Source organism: Helianthus annuus, chromosome 15, assembly GCF_002127325.2.
Source record: "Helianthus annuus cultivar XRQ/B chromosome 15, HanXRQr2.0-SUNRISE, whole genome shotgun sequence".
NCBI classification, from domain to species: domain Eukaryota; kingdom Viridiplantae; phylum Streptophyta; class Magnoliopsida; order Asterales; family Asteraceae; genus Helianthus; species Helianthus annuus.
This window is the reverse complement of record NC_035447.2, coordinates 108327527-108351790: the sequence shown is the minus strand read 5'-3', so window position 1 is coordinate 108351790 and position 24264 is coordinate 108327527. Positions and strand designations below refer to the sequence as shown.

The window sequence follows — 24264 nt, the reverse complement described above, 5'->3', positions numbered from 1 at the left end:
TATATGACAATAATGATTTTGAAAAAATTATCATCCAGTTCTAACTTATAAAGATTTCCATCTAGATAACCTCAACCAAGAATTTAGGAGTTTCAACTAATAGTTGCTTTTCCATGCCTATGCAAAACTTGCTAATCATCATTATCTAACTTTGGTACAAATACTAAATTCTAAGTAATTACTGGTACATATAAGGTATCATAAAGTTTAATAGAATGACCAATCTTTATAATAAGTTTCATGGTCCTATGAATTCAACATTAAGTTCATCAACTTGTCTCATTCTAAGTGTTTATTATGACATAACTTACAATGAGGTTGTCCCTTAAAGGCATTAGAACTGGAACAAGTACTTGTATTTTCCTTCCGGACATTAGAACTTTCCGATTTAAAATTTCTCTTCCTTTTCAATGACCTAGTGTTAGAGACATAACCATCTTCGGGAAGTTTTTGTAGCTTTAAACGTTCTTCCTCCTATACACACATTGCCATCAATTCACTCATGCAAATTGGTCTTTCCGAGTGTTTTAGTTGATCTTAAATGAATCAAAGCGTGCGGTAAGAGAAGTCATGATGTAGTTGATGCTCCATCATTTATACATATTTTTAATGAATATTTACCCCCCACTTTTATGTACTTTTGAGGCTTTATTATGAGGAAACACTAGCTAAATTGCTCCTTTTTTATTTTTTTTTTCAGGATTTTAGGCTCCGAAAACAAAAAAAAGCGAAAAATGATAACAATAGAAGAAAAACTGCAAGGTAACATCATGCATAGTTGTGCACCATCTGGGCACGCCCATGCCACCTCAAGTTGGCCTTTTGACAAAATAGAGAAGACCAATTACTGAAGAGGATCTCACGTGCACTCCAGGGCACGACCGTGCCTAACAAGAAAAGACAAACAAAAAGACAAAAGAAGACAACAAGTACACCACCTGGAAACAGCCATGGAACATGTCTGGACACCTGTCCCTATGCACGACGGTTGTAAACGAACCGAACGAACACGAACAAGGCCTTGTTCGTGTTCGTTCGTTAAGGAAATAAATGTGTTCACGAACGGTTCATGAACACTTACCGAACGAGATTTTATGTTCGTGTTCGTTCATTAAGGAAATGAGCATGTTCGCGAACGGTTCACGAACACAAACGAACACAAATAAATTTGGCGAACACGACGAAGGGTAAATATAGATGGCCCAGAGAGTAGCACTCGAACTTGAATCCCTTATTGTGGAACGGAGGTCGATTATAATCGTGGATGTAAATAATGAGAAATGAAAGGGAAATAATGCATAAACAAGGTGAAAGTGGGGTTCCTAGTTTAATTGTTAGGGAAATAAAATAAATAAAAGTTTAATAATATAAAAAGTACAAATAAAATATAAGAAAGTACAAAGATCTTCAATTAAAACACAAGCATACAAACATAAACGAACGCAAATCAACGAATGTTCACGAACACGTTCACGAACACCTTACCAAACGTTCACGAACACAATCGACGAACGAGAGCTCTATTTATGTTCGGTCATTTAACTAATTGAACGAATTTTCTTGTTCATGTTCGTTCGTTTATTAAACGAACGAACATAAACGAACTTCCCGCCGAACGGTTCACGAACCGTTCACTGAATGTTCGGTTCGTTTACTTCTCTAACGGTTGTGCATACTTCAGGCATAGTTGTGCTTGTACTAGGACTCTAACAAAAAGTACAACTTCTTCTGGAATAATCTGCAATAGAAAGGACATGCACGACCGTGCACAGCGGCCATCACAGGCTATAAATAGGGCCCAGTAGGAAGCATTGAGAGGTGTGCTTGGCTGTGCCATGGATCCCAAGAGTTCCATTTTGCTTTGATTCTTTGAAGTGTGGTTGTTTCCATAGACCTTAGAGCTTTAATGCGAAAGTGTGTCATTTCTTGATTCTTCTTATGCCTTCGTGCTAAAAAGAAGAGAGGGTTTTCCAGAGCGAAGGCCTTCATGCTTATCTGCAATAGAAAGGACTTGCACGACCGTGCACAGCGGCCATCGCAGGCTATAAATAGGGCCCAGTAGGAAGCATTGAGAGGTGTGCTTGGCTGTGCCATTGTCACGGCCCCCCGACCCGGTTTGACCCGTTTCAGGAGCCGCGGGACAGGAATCCCGTGGTATTTAATTTAGGCGACAGCGGAAGTCTTTTTAAAACAGGATCTTTCAATAATTTAAACTGCTCGTTTCATAAATTAGGGATAAATTCCCGAAATTCACAATAATGCGATTTCTCAGGGAAATCTTTATTTTCAAAACATGTTTATTTATTTATTTACATTGAGCCACTTTTCTAAGCTGGGAGTGCTCCACGGCACTTTTCTTTGCTTATACCAGATCACCTGAAACATGTTTGAAAAAGGTTTTGTCAGCGGGGAAATACTGAGTGAATCATTCATTTTACTGAAATGACACCTTTTGTTATAATCTACAGTATTAAGGGGAATTACAATGTTTCTGATATCAAACCAACTACCCACAGTATTTGTCACTCGACTACCCATTGGCTATCTCGTTGTCCAAATGGTGTCTGTGACTGTGGTCAGATCACCCCTTGGCTAACTCGTTGTCCAAGTGTGACGGGAAATAAGTAATGTATACAAAACACCACATACCGGCTATAACTTGGTGATTACATAGACTTAATCACTGTAACTATAACTTTGAAAATAATTTGGAGTTTTGTAAAACAGTTGATAAAAAGAGAATGACTCACATTGCAGATTTACGAGCAGTGTATAAGCTTTACTGATTAGCCTTCTAACCTAATTTAAATAACAATGCACACACAAACGGGATTAGTAACTAATTCAGCAGTTACATCAATTCACGAGATTAAACCCTCACAACTATTATCAAGTGCGATACTTAATAATTCAATGGATTCACAACAAATGACAGAGCATAGTCCGAATTCGAACAGCACTCAAACATTCAAGTTGAAATCACAATGAATAACAAAGTATATGCTCAATTTGAGCAGCACTCGGACAATCGTTGGATAGTTATAATCGATCGGACGTTGAATCGTAATAGCGATCGAGTTATTACCCTGATTGCGACAGCACCTCGTGATCGTGTGTGTGTGTTGTGAACTGATTGTAGTGTAACATGACGTACAGACAGAATCTGAGCGACGTTTTAACTTCTACAGGTAAGTGCCAATGTCGGCTATTTATAGTAATTTTTGAGACATGCTTACGGACCGTATGCCCTGACCCTTACGGTCCGTAAGCTAAGCAGTCTAATTCATAGGCTGCCTAGGCTCGGTTATAGCTTGGGTGAATCAAATGAATTGGCCAATCAGAATTAAACATTCGTTTTCTGTTGATAATTATCAACTAGGGTTTGCCCCCCTTGAGTTTTAGGGGCCCTGATCCTGATTCCGATTGTTCTGAAAATTTTAGGGCTTATGCAGAATTACTTGGGTGTCTCAATTAGGGTTTTCTTATTGACTAATTATCGTCCTAATTATTGATTTTAGTGGCAGTTGTTACATCCTCCCCACCTTGAGAAAAATCTCATCCTCGAGATTTACTGAAATAGATGAGGGTACTTTCGCTTCATTTCTGATTCCAGTTCCCAAGTATATTCTGGTCCTCTCTTTTATTCCCATTTGACTTTTACTAGTACTAGTCGTTTATGTTTGAGAAACTTGATTTTTCTATCTTCGATCTGTAGTGGTTTCTCTACGAATTTCAGCTTTTTATTTACCTCTATATCTTGAAGAGGTACTACCAGGTATTCGTCTGATAGACATTTCTTGAGATTGGATACATGAAACACATCATGTACTCCAGCTAACTCTTCTGGTAGTTGTAACCGATAAGCTACTGGTCCGATTCGTTGGATCACTGGGAATGGTCCAACATATCTTGGACTCAGTTTTCCTTTCTTACCAAATCGTACTACTCCTTTCCAAGGAGATACTTTTAATAGTACTTTGTCTCCGACTTGGAATTCTAATGGCTTACGGCGATTGTCCGCATAACTCTTCTGACGATCTCTAGCAGTCTTCAGTCTTTCCTTGATTTGAGTTATTTTGTCTGTGGTCTCTTGTACAATTTCTGGACCTGATAACTGACTTTCTCCTATCTCTGCCCAACAAACGGGAGTTCTGCACTTGCGTCCATACAGTGCTTCGAATGGAGCAGCTTCGATGCTTGAATGATAACTATTGTTATAGGAGAATTCAATTAATGGTAAATGACTATCCCAATTACCACCAAAGTCAATTACACATGCTCGGAGCATGTCTTCCAGGGTTTGTATCGTCCTTTCACTTTGTCCGTCTGTTTGAGGATGATATGCAGTACTTAAATTGAGTCGAGTTCCCATTGCTTCTTGGAAACTTGTCCAGAAACGGGAAGTGAAACGACTATCTCTATCAGATACAATGGAGAGTGGGACTCCATGTAAGGATACTACTTCATCTACGTATAACTTGGCTAACCTTTCCATGCTAAAGGTTTCCTTCATTGGTAGAAAATGAGCTGATTTGGTTAATCGATCCACAATTACCCAAATAGCATCATTACCTTTTCTGGTTTTAGGTAACTTAGTAACAAAATCCATTGTTATGAGTTCCCATTTCCGTACAGGCATTTCTAACTGTTGTAGTAGTCCTGAAGGTTTCTGATGTTCGACTTTAACTTGTGAACAGGTTAGACACTTAGATACGTATTCGGCTATATCCTTTTTCATTCCTATCCACCAGAAATTATTTCTTAAATCTTGGTACATCTTATTATTTCCTGGATGTACAGTATACCTAGATTTATGAGATTCTTCTAAAATCTTATTTCTTAATTCTCCTTGCTTAGGTACCCAAATTCGTTTCTTGTGGAATCTCCAAATTCCATCTTTTCCTTGTTCTAATTCCTTTAGGTAACCTTTCATTCCTTCGGCATCGTCCTTGATTGCCGTTCCCTGAATTTTCTTCAATTGTTCCATTAAATCTAATTGTAGATTTAACCTAAGAGCACGGACTCGCTTTTGCTTTTCATGATACTTACGACTTAAGGCGTCTGCAACTACGTTTGCCTTTCCTTCGTGATATTGAATATCATAGTCGTAATCACTTAAGATTTCCATCCACCTTCTTTGCCTCATATTTAACTCTTTTTGCCCAAATATATACCTTAAACTCTTATGGTCCGTATAGGTAGTAAACTTACTTCCATACAGATAATGTCTCCAAATTTTAAGGGCAAAAATTATGGCTCCTAACTCTAGGTCATGAGTTGTATAGTTTTCTTCGTGCTTTTTCAATTGCATAGAGGCATACGCGATTACCTTTTTGCGTTGCATCAACACACATCCATATCCTAATTTTGAAGCATCACAGTATACTTCAAAATCCTCGGTTCCTTCGGGTAAAGCTAAAATTGGAGCATTTGTCAATTTGTGCTTTAGAATCCTAAAAGCTTCCTCTTGTCTAGATCCCCATTCAAACTTAACGACTTTACAGGTTAGCTTAGTTAAAGGTACAGCTATTTTAGAGAAATCTTTAATAAATCGTCTATAGTATCCAGCTAAGCCTAGAAAACTTCTAACTTCCATAGCTGTTCGTGGAGCTTTCCAATTTGTGATTGCTTCTATTTTAGCAGGATCTACGTGAATTCCTTCGTGATTCACCATATGACCTAAAAATTGCACTTCTTGTAGCCAGAATTCACACTTCGAGAATTTGGCATAAAGCTTTTCCTTTCTTAAAAATGTTAAGAGTGCATGCAAGTGCTCACAATGTTCCTCCTGACTTTTGGAATAAATAAGTATATCGTCAATGAAAACGATCACAAATTTATCCATGTAGGGTTTACAGATCCTATTCATCATGTCCATAAATGCAGCTGGAGCATTTGTTAATCCAAAGGGCATGACTGTAAACTCATAATGACCATACCTAGTTCTGAAAGCGATTTTAGGTATGTCCTCCTCTTGCACTTTCAGCTGGTGATATCCTGATCTTAAGTCTATCTTAGAGAAATACCTAGCTCCTTGTAATTGATCAAAAAGATCATCAATCCTAGGTAATGGGTATCGGTTCTTAATTGTAACTTTATTCAATTCCCTATAATCGATACACATTCTCATTGATCCATCTTTCTTTTTCACAAACAATACTGGTGCACCCCAAGGGGATGAACTAGGTTGTATGAATCCTTTGCTTAGTAATTCATCTAATTGCTTTTTCAATTCTAGCATTTCGGTAGGTGCTAATCGATAAGGTGTCTTAGCTATTGGTGTAGTACCTGGAATTAAATGAATTCTAAACTCTACTTCCCTATCAGGTGGTAAACCAGGTAATTCTTCAGGAAAAACATCTGGGTATTTTGAAACTATAGGGATGTCCTGGAGTTCCTTACTTTTAGTGTTAATGATTACAGAAATCATATACACCATTTCTTGTTTCCTTGAATAACTAGCCAATTTCATTACTGAAATGAATTTCAGTGGCTTCCGAGGTCTATCTCCTGAAATTAATATTACTTCTCCTGTGGGGGTACGGATTTCTACGGAATTCTTGTCACACAGGATTCGAGCGTGGTTGGTGACTAACCAATGCATTCCTAATACTACATCAAATCCGACTAAATTCATAGGTAACAGGTTTGCAGAAAACTTATGGCCTAACAGTTCCATCTCTCCTTCTTGCAGAACCTTATCTATGTTAACAGAATTCCCTTCTGCCGTTTCGACTGTATAAATCTGCCTAAGGTGAGTTAGAGGTAAGTTAAGAGCTTGGCAGAATGCAGTATTAATGAAACTTTGGTTTGCACCAGAGTCAAATAATACTTGTGCATAGACGTTATGCACTAAGAACGTACCCGCTATTACGTCTGGAATGAGTTCGGCTTCTTGAGTGGTCAGCTGGAATGCGCGGGCATTCTTCTTGGTTATTCCATCGGCCGTTTTAGCTTTATTGTCTGCTGGTTGGGCTAACTTAGGACATTCAGGTTTGATATGCCCTGTTTCTCCGCAGTTATAACAGATTCTTGTTTTCCTTCTGCAGTCTTCTTCCCGATGTCCTTTCGCCTTGCAGAAGTTGCAAAATATATTGCACTGTCCATAGTGTTTCTTTTTGCAATTTCTGCAGAAAGAAGGTGACGAGGATTGCCCGGTTCCTCTTTTCTTGAATTGATTGTTATTATTACCCACACGAAATCCTTGGGTAATCTTCTGAGCCAATTCTTTCTTTCGATCTTCTTCTCTTGTGCGGACTAGTTCATCGGTTAGGGTATTGGCTAACTCCACAGCATCGTCAATAGTGCGTGGTCTCGCAGATTTAACGATGTTACGGATTTCTCCGATTAATCCCCAAATATAACGGGAAATGAGTACCGGTTCCGGCAAAGCCAGGGAAGGTACCACTCTCGCATATTCGAAGAATGTCGAAGTATATCCTCGACAGTCTACACCTATCATACGATGGCTCAGGAACTTGTTTGCCATTTGTTCCTTCCCGTATTCAGGACAGAATTTTCTTTCTACAAGACTCTTAAATTCTTCCCAATCCATCGCATAGGCCACCCTTCTTCCTTTTGCTTGTAGCACTGTGTTCCACCATTCTAGCGCCCCTTCTTTAAACAAGTTTGACGCATACATCACTTGATCTTCTTCAGCACATTTACTTATTGCAATTACTGCTTCGGTTTTCTCTAACCAACGCAGTGTTGCAGTTGCCCCTTCATTACCTGCAAATTCTGCGGGTTTACAGGCAAGAAATTCTTTGTAAGTGCAACCAGGCGTTGCAGCTTTCATTCTCTTAGGGAGTGGGGCCTGTTGCGGATCATGATTGTCATGATTGCCGCCTCCATTTATGCTGTTACTGCCGTTATCTTCCAGAGTACGTTTACTAGGAATTAATTGTGGTTCGGCTGGTTTCTGAACAGCAGCCACAATTTCTGAATAGCATTGGCTATCCCTTGAGCAATAAAGTTCTCAATATCTTGTCTAGTTATATATTGATCTTCCTGATTTTGCTCAGACTGATTTACTTCATTAACTGGTTCACTATTAGCGTTTTCCATCTGCTAATTAGCATTAATAGGAATTATTAGTGTCTAATTATTGATACCAAAATCATAGATAAACACATAGATCAGTATACATGCAAGCATAGCCAAAATTGTCGATGCCTCGACTTCTGTTTTGTTTTATATATTATACCTGCTTCAATACACACTTTTTATCTTACATTGTTTTATTGCCTATTTTACAGAGTCAGTTTTACTATATTAGTTATAATACAAACAAACTTCTCCAAACCCATCCTATCTTTTGGTTCACTGGCAGTTTCAGTAATGACGCTCCCTCTCGTCGTACTTCCAGGAGATTTGTTCCCCCATTTTCCGAATCCTATTCCCGGTGCCTATCAGTTCTTCACCAAACTGACGCAGTTCAGCTAAATTTTCGTAGCTCATTGGCGGATTAGGTATAGGTTCTGGATCAAACTGTGGGAGAAAACTATAGGGACTATTGACTATATTTTGGAATTGCCAGTCATTGGTCCACCATTCCTCCATTTGGCCTAATGGTCGGGTGTGAACTAGTGGGTCTGGAATAGCTGGTCCTAGGTTTATTGGGAGTTGGGCTGTAGCAGGATAAGAGAAGAGATTATCGTTGATAGGCTCTAGTACATCACAATTATCCAGTAGGCGGTCTATTTCGTCCTGGAATGTGATTTCTTCAGGCTGTTTAGAGCTTTCTCCGATCTCTATTCCCTTTTGCTTTAGGTCTATCCCTATTTCTGCTGGGTTGGAACTTTCTCCGGTTTCTATTTCTTTTCCCTTGCTCACACTCACAGGATTTTCTATTTTAGGGAGTCTCCTAGGTTTCCTTCTGCGCACCTTTCGCCACCCTACATATCTTCTCCTCTTTTTAGGTTTTGCTTTTTCCAGTGGTGGAGCTTGGAATTCCAGAGGTTCCTCTATGTCAGCAATGTAACCAGTGAAGTTGTGGGAGACTTCAATTGGCACAGGATAGAGGTTGAGGTTCTGAAACGCCTCGGATAGCTCACTTATGCTGTGTAGCATATATGCAAAATGCACAAAAATGCCAAGTTAAAACTTTGGAACAAAGCTTAACAAATAAATATTTTTATTGCACACCAATTTGTACAACATAACAGCAAACAGAACACACTCAGATTTATTTATTTATTTACTGGGAAGTATTTATTTCTAGATTTAGAGTTTAAAGATTTGCATTTTCTACTATAGTAGCGAGCAGATACAGATTTGCCCATTTTTCATCTAAGTTATTTTCCCCTGGTGGATTATTGCTAATTTCCTGAATTTCTGGGTTAAACCTCACTCTCTTGGTTTGGGGTTTCTTTTTCTCTTGATCTTTTCTAATAATCAAGTTCCTTTTCTCCGGTGTAAGCGGGTTTTCATAATTTGCCTTACGAACAAAGATTCCTTCTTCTAAATCGGTGGGAGATTTGGAGGAAGAGGTTCCTTGTTCTTTAGGTGTACTATCTAATTTGTGGTAGATAGCAGAAATCTTTTGTTTACCCATACTGTAATTTTAACAATTAGTCAGTTAATGCACACATATTCATAGAATGACAATTAAAATTTTCCTAAGTACTTAAATTAAAATAGTGAGCTTAATCAGTAAGCTTAAAACAGTGGCTCTGATACCACCTTTTCCTGTCACGGCCCCCGACCCGGTTTGACCCGTTTCAGGAGCCGCGGGACAGGAATCCCGTGGTATTTAATTTAGGCGACAGCGGAAGTCTTTTTAAAACAGGATCTTTCAATAATTTAAACTGCTCGTTTCATAAATTAGGGATAAATTCCCGAAATTTACAATAATGCGATTTCTCAGGGAAATCTTTATTTTCAAAACATGTTTATTTATTTATTTACATTGAGCCACTTTTCTAAGCTGGGAGTGCTCCACGGCACTTTTCTTTACTTATACCAGATCACCTGAAACATGTTTGAAAAAGGTTTTGTCAGCGGGGAAATACTGAGTGAATCATTCATTTTACTGAAACGACACCTTTTGTTATAATCTACAGTATTAAGGGGAATTACAATGTTTCTGATATCAAACCAACTACCCACAGTATTTGTCACTCGACTACCCATTGGCTATCTCGTTGTCCAAATGGTGTATGTGACTGTGGTCAGATCACCCCTTGGCTAACTCGTTGTCCAAGTGTGACGGGAAATAAGTAATGTATACAAAACCCCACATACCGGCTGTAACTTGGTGATTACATAGACTTAATCACTGTAACTATAACTTTGAAAATAATTTGGAGTTTTGTAAAACAGTTGATAAAAAGAGAATGACTCACATTGCAGATTTACGAGCAGTGTATAAGCTTTACTGAGTAGCCTTCTAACCTAATTTAAATAACAATGCACACACAAACGGGATTAGTAACTAATTCAGCAGTTACGTCAATTCACGAGATTAAACCCTCACAACTATTATCAAGTGCGATACTTAATAATTCAATGGATTCACAACTAATGACAGAGCATAGTCCGAATTCGAACAGCACTCAAACATTCAAGTTGAAATCACAATGAATAACAAAGTATATGCTCAATTTGAGCAGCACTCGGACAATCGTTGGATAGTTATAATCGATCGGACGTTGAATCGTAATAGCGATCGAGTTATTACCCTGATTGCGGCAGCACCTCGTGATCGTGTGTGTGTGTTGTGAACTGATTGTAGTGTAACACGACGTACAGACAGAATCTGAGCGACGTTTTAACTTCTACAGGTAAGTGCCAATGTCGGCTATTTATAGTAATTTTTGAGACATGCTTACTGACCGTATGCCCTGACCCTTACGGTCCGTAAGCTAAGCAGTCTAATTCATAGGCTGCCTAGGCTCGGTTATAGCTTGGGTGAATCAAATGAATTGGCCAATCAGAATTAAACATTCGTTTTCTGTTGATAATTATCAATTAGGGTTTGCCCCCCTTGAGTTTTAGGGGCCCTAATTCTGATTCCGATTGTTCTGAAAATTTTAGGGCTTATGCAGAATTACTTGGGTGTCTCAATTAGGGTTTTCTTATTGACTAATTATCGTCCTAATTATTGATTTTAGTGGCAGTTGTTACAGCCATGGCTCCCAAGAGTTCCATTTTGCTTTGATTCTTTGAAGTGTGGTTGTTTCCATGGACCTTAGAGCTTTGATGCGAAAATGTGTCATTTCTTGATTCTTCTTATGCCTTCGTGCTAAGAAGAAGAGAGGGTTTTCCAGAGCGAAGGCCTTCATGCTTACCGGTCCCTCTCCAAGAATAGAATTACAACATTCTTCCTTGATTTCCACTTCAATAATAAGACACCGATAGTTTCCTTTACTAAATAATGTAATAAGTAAGGGTTGAGGGACACATTATACACACTTGAGCTTGATCGTCACACGAGTCAGTAGTCGCCATGGGTAAAAGTGTTGTTATCTTCAAATGGTTGTGACCTTCTGGCTTCCTCACTCTCTTGGAATTGTTTAACTTATTTATTCTAGTAGTATATCTTTTTAATTAATAATGTGTTTATATATTTTGCTAATTCTTAGTTTATTATCTTTTGTGACAAGATCATTTGGTACCTAGTTAACTAACCAGGGGTGCGCATGACTTTTGGTACCCTTTATCAGATCTAGTGTAAGCTCCTGGTATTGAACTGGATCTTACAAGTGAGCTTCTAGTATTGAAATAGTTCTGAAAAGTTAGGCTTTTCGTATTGATCCGATCCTACTAGGGGTTTTTGGTATTGAACCAAACGCGGGTAACAAGCTTTTGGTATTGAACCAGTTCTTGGGGTGATGAAAGGCTTCTAGTAAAGAACTAGATCCATCTAAGGGGTAAAAGTTAAAGTTTGGCAATCCAATAAAATGGTGAAATCGTCGAGAATTGTTACTAAGTACTTATGTCTCTGTTGGACCTGAAAAGTGATCATGACACGACTATAGAAGTGCGTGAGGTACCAACTATTTTGTTTATTTGCTAACATTATTAATTTGGAAGTTATTCGCCTTAGTAAATAAAAGAATGTAACCGGAATCCTAAGTTCAAGCTCGGAAAAAAAAACACAAACTAATAAAGTTGCATAAAGATAAAAAGTTTAAGATGGCCTTTAACCAGTCTTCTTGTGGCATACTGTTTACTAGTCGCGGGACTAGGGATGGTCTAATGAAGAGCCTAGAAAGCCGGCAACTTCAAATCAGTCTAGTCTATCTATGAGGGAACAGGAACCTCTTTCCATTTTTACTAATAAGAAAATAAGAATAACTATACAATTTTTTCACACTATTAGACTGATTATAAAATACTAACATTAAATAAGCAAGACTTATCCAAGAGAGTTCATTTGTTATTATTATTATTATTATAGTTACTAATCTATCTATAAAATAAAACCAGTCAAAATAGTAGTGGTAGGTTGAGTAGGGGAAGCGTATCCTTGAACGATACTTGGTTCTTAGCTAAACTATACTACACTGCGATAGGTTTACTGCCTACTGTGTGTATTTTAGTTGAAATAAGAATCATTTTTATAACTTTAAAACCTTGATAAATGTGTTCAAAATATCAACTAAAAATCACTACCTAATAACAGACATCAGTATTGCACTAAAAAATCATCACTTATTTCCATGTCTAATATCTTAAGGGGTAATCTCCAAAATAGCCAAGACTTGGTCAACATTTCAAAAATAGCCAACAGAGGGGTTTCACAAATTCCCACGCATCTCAAGACGTTTCCTCATCAGCCATCCACCGAAAGCCACGTGTCCACAAGTGCTGAAACGTCTCAGAATACTGAAACGTCTCAGGTGAAACGTCTCAGAACTTTGAAACGTCTCTGTTGTTTTCTCTCTCTACAACCACTCGTTTTCCGGCAATCTTCTCCGGCGATTAAGTTTTGACGTCAGCGAAGTTGTGGTAGGTGACGGTGATAAAACCCAGATGGTTTTGAGCGACAACGCAGCCACATCGTATGCTGCCGCTGCCATCTCCGGCCTTGGGTAAGTCCCCAGCCAGATACACTTGCTTGTACGTGGCTCCCGAATCTCCGAAACCCATTTGCCACTACGACTTCGTATCCCACGATATGTAGGATGTTTTCCGGTGGCATTTGGGCTGCTGCGGCGGTTAGAGGTGCTCACGACATTGGTTTTGGCTGGTAACTCAACTTCCAAAATTTTAGGATTTTGTGGTGGAGGTGGAGGAGGGGGGTCAGCCATCTATGGGTGTGTATATATGACTGAGTACAAAAGTGTCGTGTCTTGAACAAATAGGACGGGGAGATGGATTTACCAAAAAGATGTATGTGCTGCAAATGAGGTAAATTAAGATGATATATATGAGTCTATCTATATCTATGTATGTGTGAATTGAAGTGATAAAAACGGTGGGGAATCAGTGAGTAACATGTGTGGTGGTATTTGAAGAGATTATGGTATTTGCCCATGGTTTTAAAAAGAAAAAATGGGATCACTGACAAGACACGAGAGAGAGGTAAGAGTTTTGGTGTTTCCCAAGACAAGACTGTCATGTGCATGTTATATTTATTAGCTTTATATATTTCTTTTGTGGACACGTGGCATTCGTGGATTGGTTGCTGGTTGAGACATTTCAGGTTTCAGGAAAAGTCTTAAAGAGCCGTTTGAATTGGCTATTTTTGAAACTTAGGAAAAGTCTTGGCTATTTTGGCTATTTCCCCATATCTTAAAATTATGGGGCATGTTGCTCATCTTCATTATGTGCTCGCGCACACCACTTACACCATCATACTTTGAAGTGAGTGTAAATCTCAAATCCGGATCTCTAATGCTAATGATGTATCAAACAAAGATTTAGATCTTAAACATCAATTGATTTGATGTTTAGACCCGGAATATGAAGAACACGAAGAACGAGATTAAAAAAATGTAAACACACTTGTTTGATCTTTAAAATTCTAAAATGATTTGCGTTAACAATGAAAACCCTCAAAAATCACCTTAATGTGTGTGATAACCTAAAACCCTAAAAGTTCTTTTAATGATATCCTAAACAAGATATGACTGATTACACTTTAAACTCCTAAAAATAATAACTCAACAAACTATAAACTAACAAGAAACTATTTGTCAAAATGATAAATATATTTGTATAAACAAAATATATTTATTTAATCAAAACAACATTCTTTATCTATCTTTGATCTTCATTTGTCAATCATTCTCCCAATATTCTCGACTTGATTTACACGTTGAAGTCGATTCAATCGACTTTGACTTTGTTCCCAAGAGAGTGTTGGAACTTAAACAAACAAGGGCGCCGGCGACACCGACACTTGTCTTCGTCAAGAGTCACCGATCACCACAAAATCTTCAAGACTTTGTTAGGTCTAATCTTTGATCCTAGATGCAATAGCAAACAAAGATGTGACCGGGGTGTGCATCAAGGACATAGAGAGGTCACTAGGTTATGCACTAGCGACACTGTCATCCTGATAATGTTCTAGTGACACAAGCAATAACTCGTGACATTCCCGGTGTTGCTAGTGACTATCGTTTAATCAACTAGGTCTTGATATGCAATATTCTAATCTTGACGGTTTCATTCCTTGCACTTTCAAGCTGTGATATACAATGGTCTCAAAAGTTTCAACAATTTCCCCTAGAGCATTTCTTACCACAAGAAATTATCAGTCTTAGCCACACAATCAACGAAGTCGCCTACACATGAAGTTATTAACAACACAAATTAAGTCACATTAATTGCATATTATCCTCTCCATTCAATTGGTCAATCAAGTTGATTACCAAGATAATTGCAAATCAATCAAGTTGATTGACTGGGCATTAATCTTGCCCAAGAATTATGCTTCTGTAATTACTTTGTAATCTTTGCATTTACCTTGTACCTCTATATATTATGTTGTAAGTATTATGTAAAATCATCTTGAATCAATACAATTCATTTTCAAGTTTTATATGGTATCTAGAGCCACTAAGCTCCTGTGAGCATATTCGATCCACTGCAATCTCTTTTTTTCTCAGCCTATTACCCTCCAACATCCAATGGCCAAACCAACAGTCCATATCACCGCTGCAACTTATTTCCCCATCAAACTAACACCACAAAACTTTCCCTCATGGCGCACCCAAGTCACCGCCACCCTTATTGGTCTCGAACTAGACCACCACATCATTGGAACCGACCAAACTCCTGTTGAAACTATTCCTGACGGTGAAACCACCAAACCGAATCCCGACTTGCTTCGTTGGTTTGGCCAAGACCAAATGATAATAAGTGCCCTCCTTGGTAGTTGTTCCGACCAAATCCAACCCATTGTTTCCTCCGCCAAAACAGCCCGCAAAGCTTGGGAACTACTAAACTCAAGCTATGCAAGTCGCTCACGTTCCCGAATCATCTCCCTCAAATCACGGCTAGCCAAAAACCCAAGAGGAAACCGCTCCATTTCCGACTACCTACACGAAATGAAATCCTTATTTGATGAACTTGCCATTGCCCAAAGCCCCATGTCCGAAGAGGACCTTGTCGTCCACATTATGAATCAACTAGGAGATGACTATTCCAATTTAGTCGCCTCCTTTCGCACCCGCGACACCACAATATCGTTTGCCGACTTGTTTGAAAAACTTTTAGACCATGAGAGAACTCTAAAGGAAACTATCACCGAACCCCTTCTCACCACCGTGAACTACACCCACTGAACCAACCCACGCACCAACCAAAATCGCTAAACCAACACCTATGAGCAGCGCCCCACTCGACACCCAAACCCACCCACTGCCCGCAACCAATACTCCTCTCGCAACAATTCTAACACCACTCGCCCAACCCGCAACAACAACGCCCATTGTTATTATTGTAACATACCCGGTCATGACACTAAAGATTGCCGCAAACTAAGTCGTTTCCTACGAGAACACAATGTTTCTCCACAAAATAACAACACTCCGGTGGTCAACTACACAACCGCTCACCCATCGGCTACAACCCCATCATGGATGTGGGACACCGGTGCGTCCAACAACACCGCAAACAACAACCAACAGTTTCCCGTTCTTTCCGAATACGGAGGACCCGATGAGATCGTGCTAGGTGATGGTAAAACTCTTCCTATTACTCACATTGCTAAAACAACTCTTCCTACAAAATCTCGTCCACTTCTTTTAAATAACATTTTAATTGCTCCTAATCTTCGAAATAATCTTATTTCTGTTGCCGAAGTTTGTCGTACTAATCGTGTTTCTGTTGAATTTTTTCCCTATCATTTTTTTTTGTCAAGGATCTACGCACGGGGGCGCGTCTCATGCGGGGAGTGAACGTCAATGATGTCTACTACGGACCAATCTCTACATCCCCTCAAGTCAACACCACTCAAACAAACTCTCTTCTCATGTGGCACCACATACTTGGACACCCATCGCTTCAAGTATTTAAGTCTTTAATTTCTACATTAGGACTTCGTTGTAATAAGGTGACCCATGAGTCTTTTCATTGTACTTCGTGTTCGTTAAATAAAAGCCACAAACAACCTTTTGGCCAAAATTCTTTTGTTGCAACTCAACCACTACAACTTATATATTCGGACGTTTGGGGACCCGTCAAAACATCAATTGATGGCTTTAAATACTACATAATTTTTGTTGACTATTATTCTAAATATATTTGGTTATACCCACTCAAAAGAAAATCAGATGTCAAAACCCTTTTCCCACAATTCAAATCTCTTGTTGAAAACTTTTTTAAAACCAACTTAATTGCGTTATTTACCGATAATGGCGGTGAATATATCGGCCTTTCATCATATCTAGCCTCTCAAGGCATCTCACTTTACACAACACCACCACACACACCGGAACAAAACGGTGTTGCCGAACGACGTCACCGACACGTCGTCGAAACCAGTCTTGCATTACTCCACCATTCTCACTTACCACAAAATTTTTGGTCCCACGCCTTTCAAACCGCCGCTCACCTCATCAACCGGTTTCCTACACCCACTCTTAACAACAAATCCCCTTATGATATGTTGTTCAAATCAACTCCAAATTACTACAAACTCAAACCGTTTGGATGTCTTTGCTACCCTTGGTTACGACCTTATGCAAACTCCAAATTAGCCTCACGCTCCTTGGCATGCATCTTCCTTGGGTACTCATCCTCTAAATCCGCATTCAAATGCTATGACCCATTAAATAACAAACTCTACCACTCTCGCCATGTTCAATTCATCACCCATATATTCCCGTCTCAAGCTACTAATCCCACACCTCTACATATATCCTCCGACACTTTCTTAGCCACCCCACCTTCGACTCATCCTCTCTCACCATCCCCACCCTTACCCACCGAATCTCCCATTTCACCCCCTCAACCGAACCTACATTTCTCCTCACCACCCAATCATACCACGCCTGGCCCAACCAGCACCGAAGCCCAACCAACAAGCCCAACACCACCCACCTCTGCCCCAACCAAAACTGCGGCCCACTATGCTGCCTCTCCTGGTTCTGCCAGCCCAACTCCACAGTCCCCGCAACCCACCTCCCTCGGCCCACTACCCACTGACCTCCCCTCTTCCCACGGCCCAACCATTCATTCTGCCAGCCCACTTCCACTCTCATCTACCAACCCAACCACTCAACCCGATAACCCACTCCCTACCGACCACACTTCTACCTCTCCCACCAATCCCTCACAACCCTCTCGTCGACAATCAAAACCTAACCCAAAATACTACAACCCGAACTTCATTAACTCTACTACTCTTCATCCTCTCCCAATTTCCCTTGAACCCTCAACCCATACCCAAGCTATGAAACATCCGGAGTGGCGTCATGCCATGGATCTTGAGTACAATGCTCTTATCCAAAACCACACATGGGAACTTGTTCCTCGCACCACCCAACACCCCATTGGTTGCAAATGGGTGTTCCGAATTAAACGCAAACCCGATGGCACTATTGACAAATACAAAGCCCGTCTCGTTGCCAAAGGCTTTCACCAACAATATGGGAAAGACTACCATGACACTTTCATCCCCGTTACTAAATCTGTCACTATTCGCACCGTCCTCTCCATTGCTCTCTCAAAAGGATGGTCCTTACGTCAACTTGATGTAAACAACGCCTTTCTTCATGGGACCCTAGATGAAGATGTTTTTATGATTCAACCTCCTGGTTTCACAAATTCCGAGTTCCCAAATCACATTTGCAAACTCAAAAAATCTCTCTATGGCCTTAAACAAGCACCGCGTGCTTGGTACATTGAGCTCACCACCTTTCTCATTGGTTTTGGCTTCAAAAAATGCCTATCCGATACCTCTCTATTTGTATATAACTCCAATGGTATCACATGCTACCTACTCATCTATGTTGATGACATTGTCCTCACCGGTAATCACAATCCTTTTATAGATTCCTTTGTTCAAGCCATAAGCAACAAATTCTCTATCAAAGACTTAGGTCCCCTCCATCACTTCCTAGGAATAGAAGTTATTCCTATGCCCCATGGTCTTTTCCTTTCTCAACATCGCCATATCCAAGATGTTCTCACCACCTTCAAAATGGATGGTGCCAAGGAGGTCCTCACTCCTCTAAGCGTCTCTGATCCTCTTTCCTCTACTGATTCCTCTTCTCCTGTTGATCCAACTCCCTACCGCCTACTTGTAGGTACCCTACAATACCTTGCATTCACTCGCCCCGACATCTCTTTCGCCATCAACAAACTATCTCAATTCATGCATTCACCCAAACAATCACACTGGCAAGCTCTCAAACGGGTACTCCGATATTTGAAAGGAACGGTACATCACGGGTTGTTTTTGAAACGAAATACCAATCTTACTTTACAAGACTTCTCGGACTCGGACTGGGGCGGTATTCATGATGGGGGCGATCCACTACAGCATATATCTTATACCTTGGGTCAAACATCATCTCTTGGAAATCTGCAAGACAAAAAACGGTCTCTAGATCATCCACCGAAGCTGAGTACAAAGCTCTTGCCAATGCGGCGGCTGAACTTTCATGGGTTAAAAACTTACTCAGTGAACTTGGTTTACCAACTGTGAGCACTCCATCACTTTACTGTGACAACACCGGGGCTACCTACGTATGTGTCAATCCTGTTTACCACTCGCGCATGAAACACATCGCCGTGGACTATCACTTTGTATGGGAACAGGTTAACTCCGGACAACTGAAAGTTTTTTACGTCAGCTCAAAGGACCAACTTGCGGATGTTCTCACCAAACCACTTTCACAAGCACCTTTCCTGAACTTTCGGTCCAAGATTGGAGTCTCCGATGGATCCTCCATCTTGCGGGGGCGTATTAACAACACAAATTAAGTCACATTAATTGCATATTATCCTCTCCATTCAATTGGTCAATCAAGTTGATTACCAAGATAATTGCAAATCAATCAAGTTAATTGACTGGGCATTAATCTTGCCCAAGAATTATGCTTCTGTAATTACTTTGTAATCTTTGCATTTACCTTGTACCTCAATATATTATGTTGTAAGTATTATGTAAAATCATCTTGAATCAATACAATTCATTTTCAAGTTTTATAGAAGTTACCTTTATCTTTTATTCATGAGGCTTGTCAGCTCTTTAAACCTATGGTAGAAGTTAATCCACTGGATCTTCATCAAGAGGTCTTCAAGGCTTTCTAGTTCTGTTCCTTCAACTTACATAATCTAAACCTTCAACCTTTGTACTTTGTTGTTGTATTGTTGATACATTAGACTATCCTTTTCAGACCCAACAATGAGCATATTTAGAAATAGAGTGCTCGTATGTGCTTTTAAAGATCCCTTAAATTACTCCTCAATTGAATTAGATAAGCTTCGGTGTTCTATGAATAAGGTATAACTCCCTTTATGAAACTTGCTTTGAAATTCTTAATAGCCATAGGAGGCATTGTTTTTGATCTCTCCCGCTTTTCGTGCTTTTTTTTTTTTATTTGCAAAACTTTGACCAGCAAGAACACTAAGAGCGTCATGCTTCAGGTCATAACAAGGTCTGACATTCCCCAAGCAAGTTTACCTAAGTCCCTCCATGTAGAAAATTTTTCCTTAGTCAGTAGTTCAATTCCAAGCTACTATAACACTAAAATAACAGACCGACTTACGTTTCTACAAGAACCTTGCCTACAACTATTATTAGTATTATGACATTTGTTATTTATATAATATAATTATAATTGTATTGTTCTAGTTTTTATTATACCAGGTTAGAAATTTGCGTATTGCACAAATTGAATTAAAAACATATTAAATGATCGATAATTAAGGATTATTACTATTGTTTTTAGTTAACACCTAAATGAACAAAAAAATTACGAACGGGTGAAATGAAAGAATCGAGAAACATAAATTGGGCTGGATCAACTTTTTACTTTTGTTAGACAGATATATTTGTAGTTATTTATGATCATGAATTTTAAATATTATATATTTTATCATATTCCAAACCTTGTCATAACCAGTTGGCCCACTGGTTCACCCCGATGTTGACATCCTTTAGGTTACTAGTTCATGGCTCGGCACAACTTTGCTCTGTCACCAAAAAAGATTGTAGCCTAATGATAACAACGTATTGAAAATGTGTCCCTCTCTGGTTAAGGGTTTTAACGTAACAGTGCACACAATGTGTGTTTAAAAGTAGCATTGTAGTCGGTTTGTGAGCTGGGTATTTAAAATAATATTAAAAAACCACTTGCACTAAATTCATTCATGTTAAATTCCTGAGGGCACATTATTTTTTACTGTAAGTTCTTGGAGATATATTGTTGTTGTAAATTACCAAATCTTTCATGAATTCTAACTGAGTCAAATTTCTGAGTTTATTATTATACCAACACTTTTTACCATGTTTTTTCTCTTTTTTTTTTTTTTTTTTTTTTTTCTAAAATAGTGACACACTCAGTAATTCTTGATAATTTAAAATCCATCTAAATATCTAAAATAGGGTTTGATCCTTCACTAATTATTGGTTATGGGGAAATTCAGTAATGTTATTAGGCTAAATGTCACTTGGCTGGCATGTATCATATAAGAGAGGCGGGGGTGGCAACGTTATAGTTGCGTGATACCCATTTTCAATGCGTGGAAAACAAAAATTCCCATCGCCACCAACTTTTTCACGTGTGATAGAATTGATTCCGTGATAATTTCAACGCGTTATGGGGTGTGAGTGATAAATGGATGTGAGGGGGTGTGGGGGTTTATTGTTGGGTGTTGTGAGTGATGACCATTGCCACCAAAAAAGGTTGTGAGTGATGGAAAAATGGTTGATGACATGGCGGAACTTGATTGGGTGCTTGTGAGTGATGGAATTCTATCACTAGTAACCACCCCCACCCCCTAAGCTCCTAAAATCTTGTGTATTGTTGAGGGACGTGATGGATGTTATTCTTTAAATACGTGACCTTTTTAACTATATATATATATACTATAGACATTTCATGTTTGATTACTAGTAATAGTATATGAGTATATGTTTATGTAGATAGTTATATTCACCTTTATCCCATCATCTTGTATCATGAGATGCAGTACTCAAGTGTCCTCTTAACATAATTTTGACATTGTCATGCTACTATTTGTTATTGCCTTCAATAATTTTGATCATGTAGTTAAATTGACATAAGTAATTTCAGAAATTTAGAGCAAAAAAGAACATCACATAATAAAATAGTTTAATTACGTCACAAATCAAGAACTACAACGGCATCAAGAACCAATTGAGATAATTAATTTCATAAATTCTAGTTTTGATTCATCTTGTTCTTGATGGCAATCGTGGAACCCTACGCGAATTTTTCTTCTTATCGAAAGTTTCATAATAATCCGTATCATCATCACCAAAATCATCTTCATCTTCAGTTTCATTAGCTAAATCTTTAACTATATGGATCTCCTTTTTCCTACTGCCAACACCACTCTTCAACCATTCAACCACCTCCATCATGCTAGGCCGATTCTCGGCATTACTATCCGTACAAGCCATGGCTATCTTGACCACAACCTTTAGCTGTGAAATATCAAATCTACCCTTTAATCTAGGGTCAGCAATGTGATCATATGTGTCCTTTTGTACAAATGGAGTAGCCCACTGCACTATATCACGCTTGATACCCCCAGGGAGCTTTTCTAATGGCTTTTTTCCACTTACAATCTCAAGTAATAATATTCCGAAACTATAGACATCACAGCTTTCTGAAACCTTTCCCCACATGGCGTACTCGGGTGCAAGGTACCCTAGTGTACCCTTCACCCTTGTTGTCATATGAGTCACTCCATCAGGTATCAGTTTTGCGAACCCGAAATCAGCAACTTTAGCTTCAAAATCTGAATCTAGAAGTACATTACTAGCTTTTATGTCTCTATGTATTATGTGAGGAGTTACTTCATGGTGCAAGTACCTAATCATCAATGCCAAGTTTAACAAAAAAAAGTTAGAAAGTAATGTAGGATCTTGATTAGGGCTTTTGAAATTGCTTTTTTAAAGTAATTATTATTATTATGCTTTTTGACATAATCAGTTTAGACAAACAATTTTAATGCAGTCAGATGAATAGTTTCCATTACAAATAATATATTTGCTAGGATTTATTGTTATATTGATATAACAATAAACCCTTGGCTAATGTATTTCCTTTAATAGTTTCATCCAAATACTAAAATAATGAATGCTGGCAATTTGAAAAAAAAAATAACAAAACACATAATCAGTTTACATAGGCAATCAAAAAATCCCATAAAAGCTAAACTAGTAGCACTCGAATCTTGTGGCCTCATGTTTCATTAATCGGAGGGACTTACGCTAAGCCTTCAGCGGAGCCAATGGCTATGCTCATTCGCCGTGGCCAATCTAGGAGGCAATCGGCTGCAAGTTTACCATGGAGGTGAGTGAGCAAGCTGTGGTTAGGCATATAATCATAGACTATAAGTCTTTCATCTCCACCAGCATGAAATCCTTTTAGTCCCAACAAATTCTTGTGTTGAACTCTCCCAAGAATCTCCACCTCAACCGCGAATTCCATTTCTGCTTTCGCGTTTATGGATTTGAGCCGTTTCACTGCCAACTACAAGACATATAAATTAATTTTGTAACATTTATATAACTTACTAAAAATTAACTTATCATCATAAACTATATCGTAAAACTATGATACAAAGAGGTATAAAAGATTGCCTCGGCGCCTCTACTTGTTCGACCCCAATAAACACTACCAAATCCGCCTTCACCTATCTTGTTATCGTTGTGAAAATTGTTGGTTGCGTGCACTAGTTCCTTGAGAGTATACATATTCCATGGGTAATCCCTAGTCTTTTGGGGACTGCACAAGAGATTAAAATCAAATAACTGGATCCATACAGTTTCATAACGCAATTAAGATCACCTCAAAAAATGTAAAATTGAAAGATCTGAAGAAAGCATACATGATCTTTGGCTCTTGATCATCCTGAGAAGTGCAACAAAAACAGTTCTTTAACTTCTTCATCGATGTCATGATTAAAGAAATGAAGATCAAAGTTGAGAGTGTTAATATATATTTCACAATGAATTATGGGGAGAAACACTGGTGGAAACAGCAAGAAGATGTTGGTTTTCCGGTGATTACAAAGCTGATAAGAGATAAAGTTGGATTTAAGCGTAGAACGTTGGAGTTGGTCTTTGGATGAAAATAATTAGACAGCCTGCTTTTTTTATGTTTTTTTTGTTAACAATATGTCTCTATTTTGTCAGGAATTTGTTTATTTAAATCTTAAGCGTCATCATGCATTGAAATATTCTTATGCTCGGTTTAATGGTATAAATGTATCAGTACATTGACAACAAATATATTATATTTTTAATGTATATGTTTTAAAATGTTTCTAAAAAATGTCAAGTTTGTTCTCATATTTTTGTTTTGTAGATAAAATAATCAAGTACTAGTTTCTTTTGCTTGTTTTCATATTGTATTTCCAAAAGAATTTGATTACATATAAAGCTGAACTTACACTAATACTAATTTATGACTCATAATATGACTCATAGTGACGTTTAAGACCGTTTAAATCACACACAAAAGCCGTTCGCGACAAATTTGGTCGATTGACGGAGAAGAAAAATATTACTGTGCCAACCACTATTTGTAATAAAAAAACTGCTGAACTCTTTGCAATGGTAAATTTAGTAATGATAGAGACCGATTCGAGATGGTCAATCTCTCA

The 24264-nt window shown here is 38.6% G+C and overlaps 2 protein-coding genes across 2 annotated transcripts; both read right to left on the bottom strand.

Annotated features, from left to right (window-relative positions):
• Positions 1-12890: 12890 nt before the first annotated feature.
• LOC110914012 (dehydration-responsive element-binding protein 3-like) lies at positions 12891-13256 on the bottom strand. Its single transcript, XM_022158824.1, has one exon. The coding sequence runs from the start codon at positions 13254-13256 to the stop codon at positions 12891-12893; it is 366 nt and encodes a 121-aa protein (XP_022014516.1).
• Positions 13257-21723: 8467 nt separating this feature from the next.
• On the bottom strand, positions 21724-23675 carry LOC110910019 (PTI1-like tyrosine-protein kinase At3g15890). Its single transcript, XM_022154735.2, has 4 exons — positions 23488-23675; positions 23240-23384; positions 22867-23129; positions 21724-22466 (listed from the first exon to the last, which is right to left on the bottom strand). The coding sequence occupies exons 1-4, from the start codon at positions 23556-23558 to the stop codon at positions 21821-21823; spliced, it is 1125 nt and encodes a 374-aa protein (XP_022010427.1). The 5' UTR covers positions 23559-23675; the 3' UTR covers positions 21724-21820.
• Positions 23676-24264: the final 589 nt, after the last annotated feature.

Bases quoted from the DNA above. Each gene is read 5' to 3' on its own strand.
- LOC110914012 (XM_022158824.1), bottom strand. From the start codon at position 13,256: ATGGCTGACCCCCCTCCTCCACCTCCACCACAAAATCCTAAAATTTTG.
- LOC110910019 (XM_022154735.2), bottom strand. From the start codon at position 23,558: ATGACATCGATGAAGAAGTTAAAGAACTGTTTTTGTTGCACTTCTCAG. The intron at 23,130-23,239 runs GCAATCTTTTAT...TATGTCTTGTAG, and splicing joins GAACAAGTAGAGGCGCCGAG to TTGGCAGTGAAACGGCTCAA. The intron at 22,467-22,866 runs GTAAGTCCCTCC...ATTGATGATTAG, and splicing joins GGCTCCGCTGAAGGCTTAGC to GTACTTGCACCATGAAGTAA.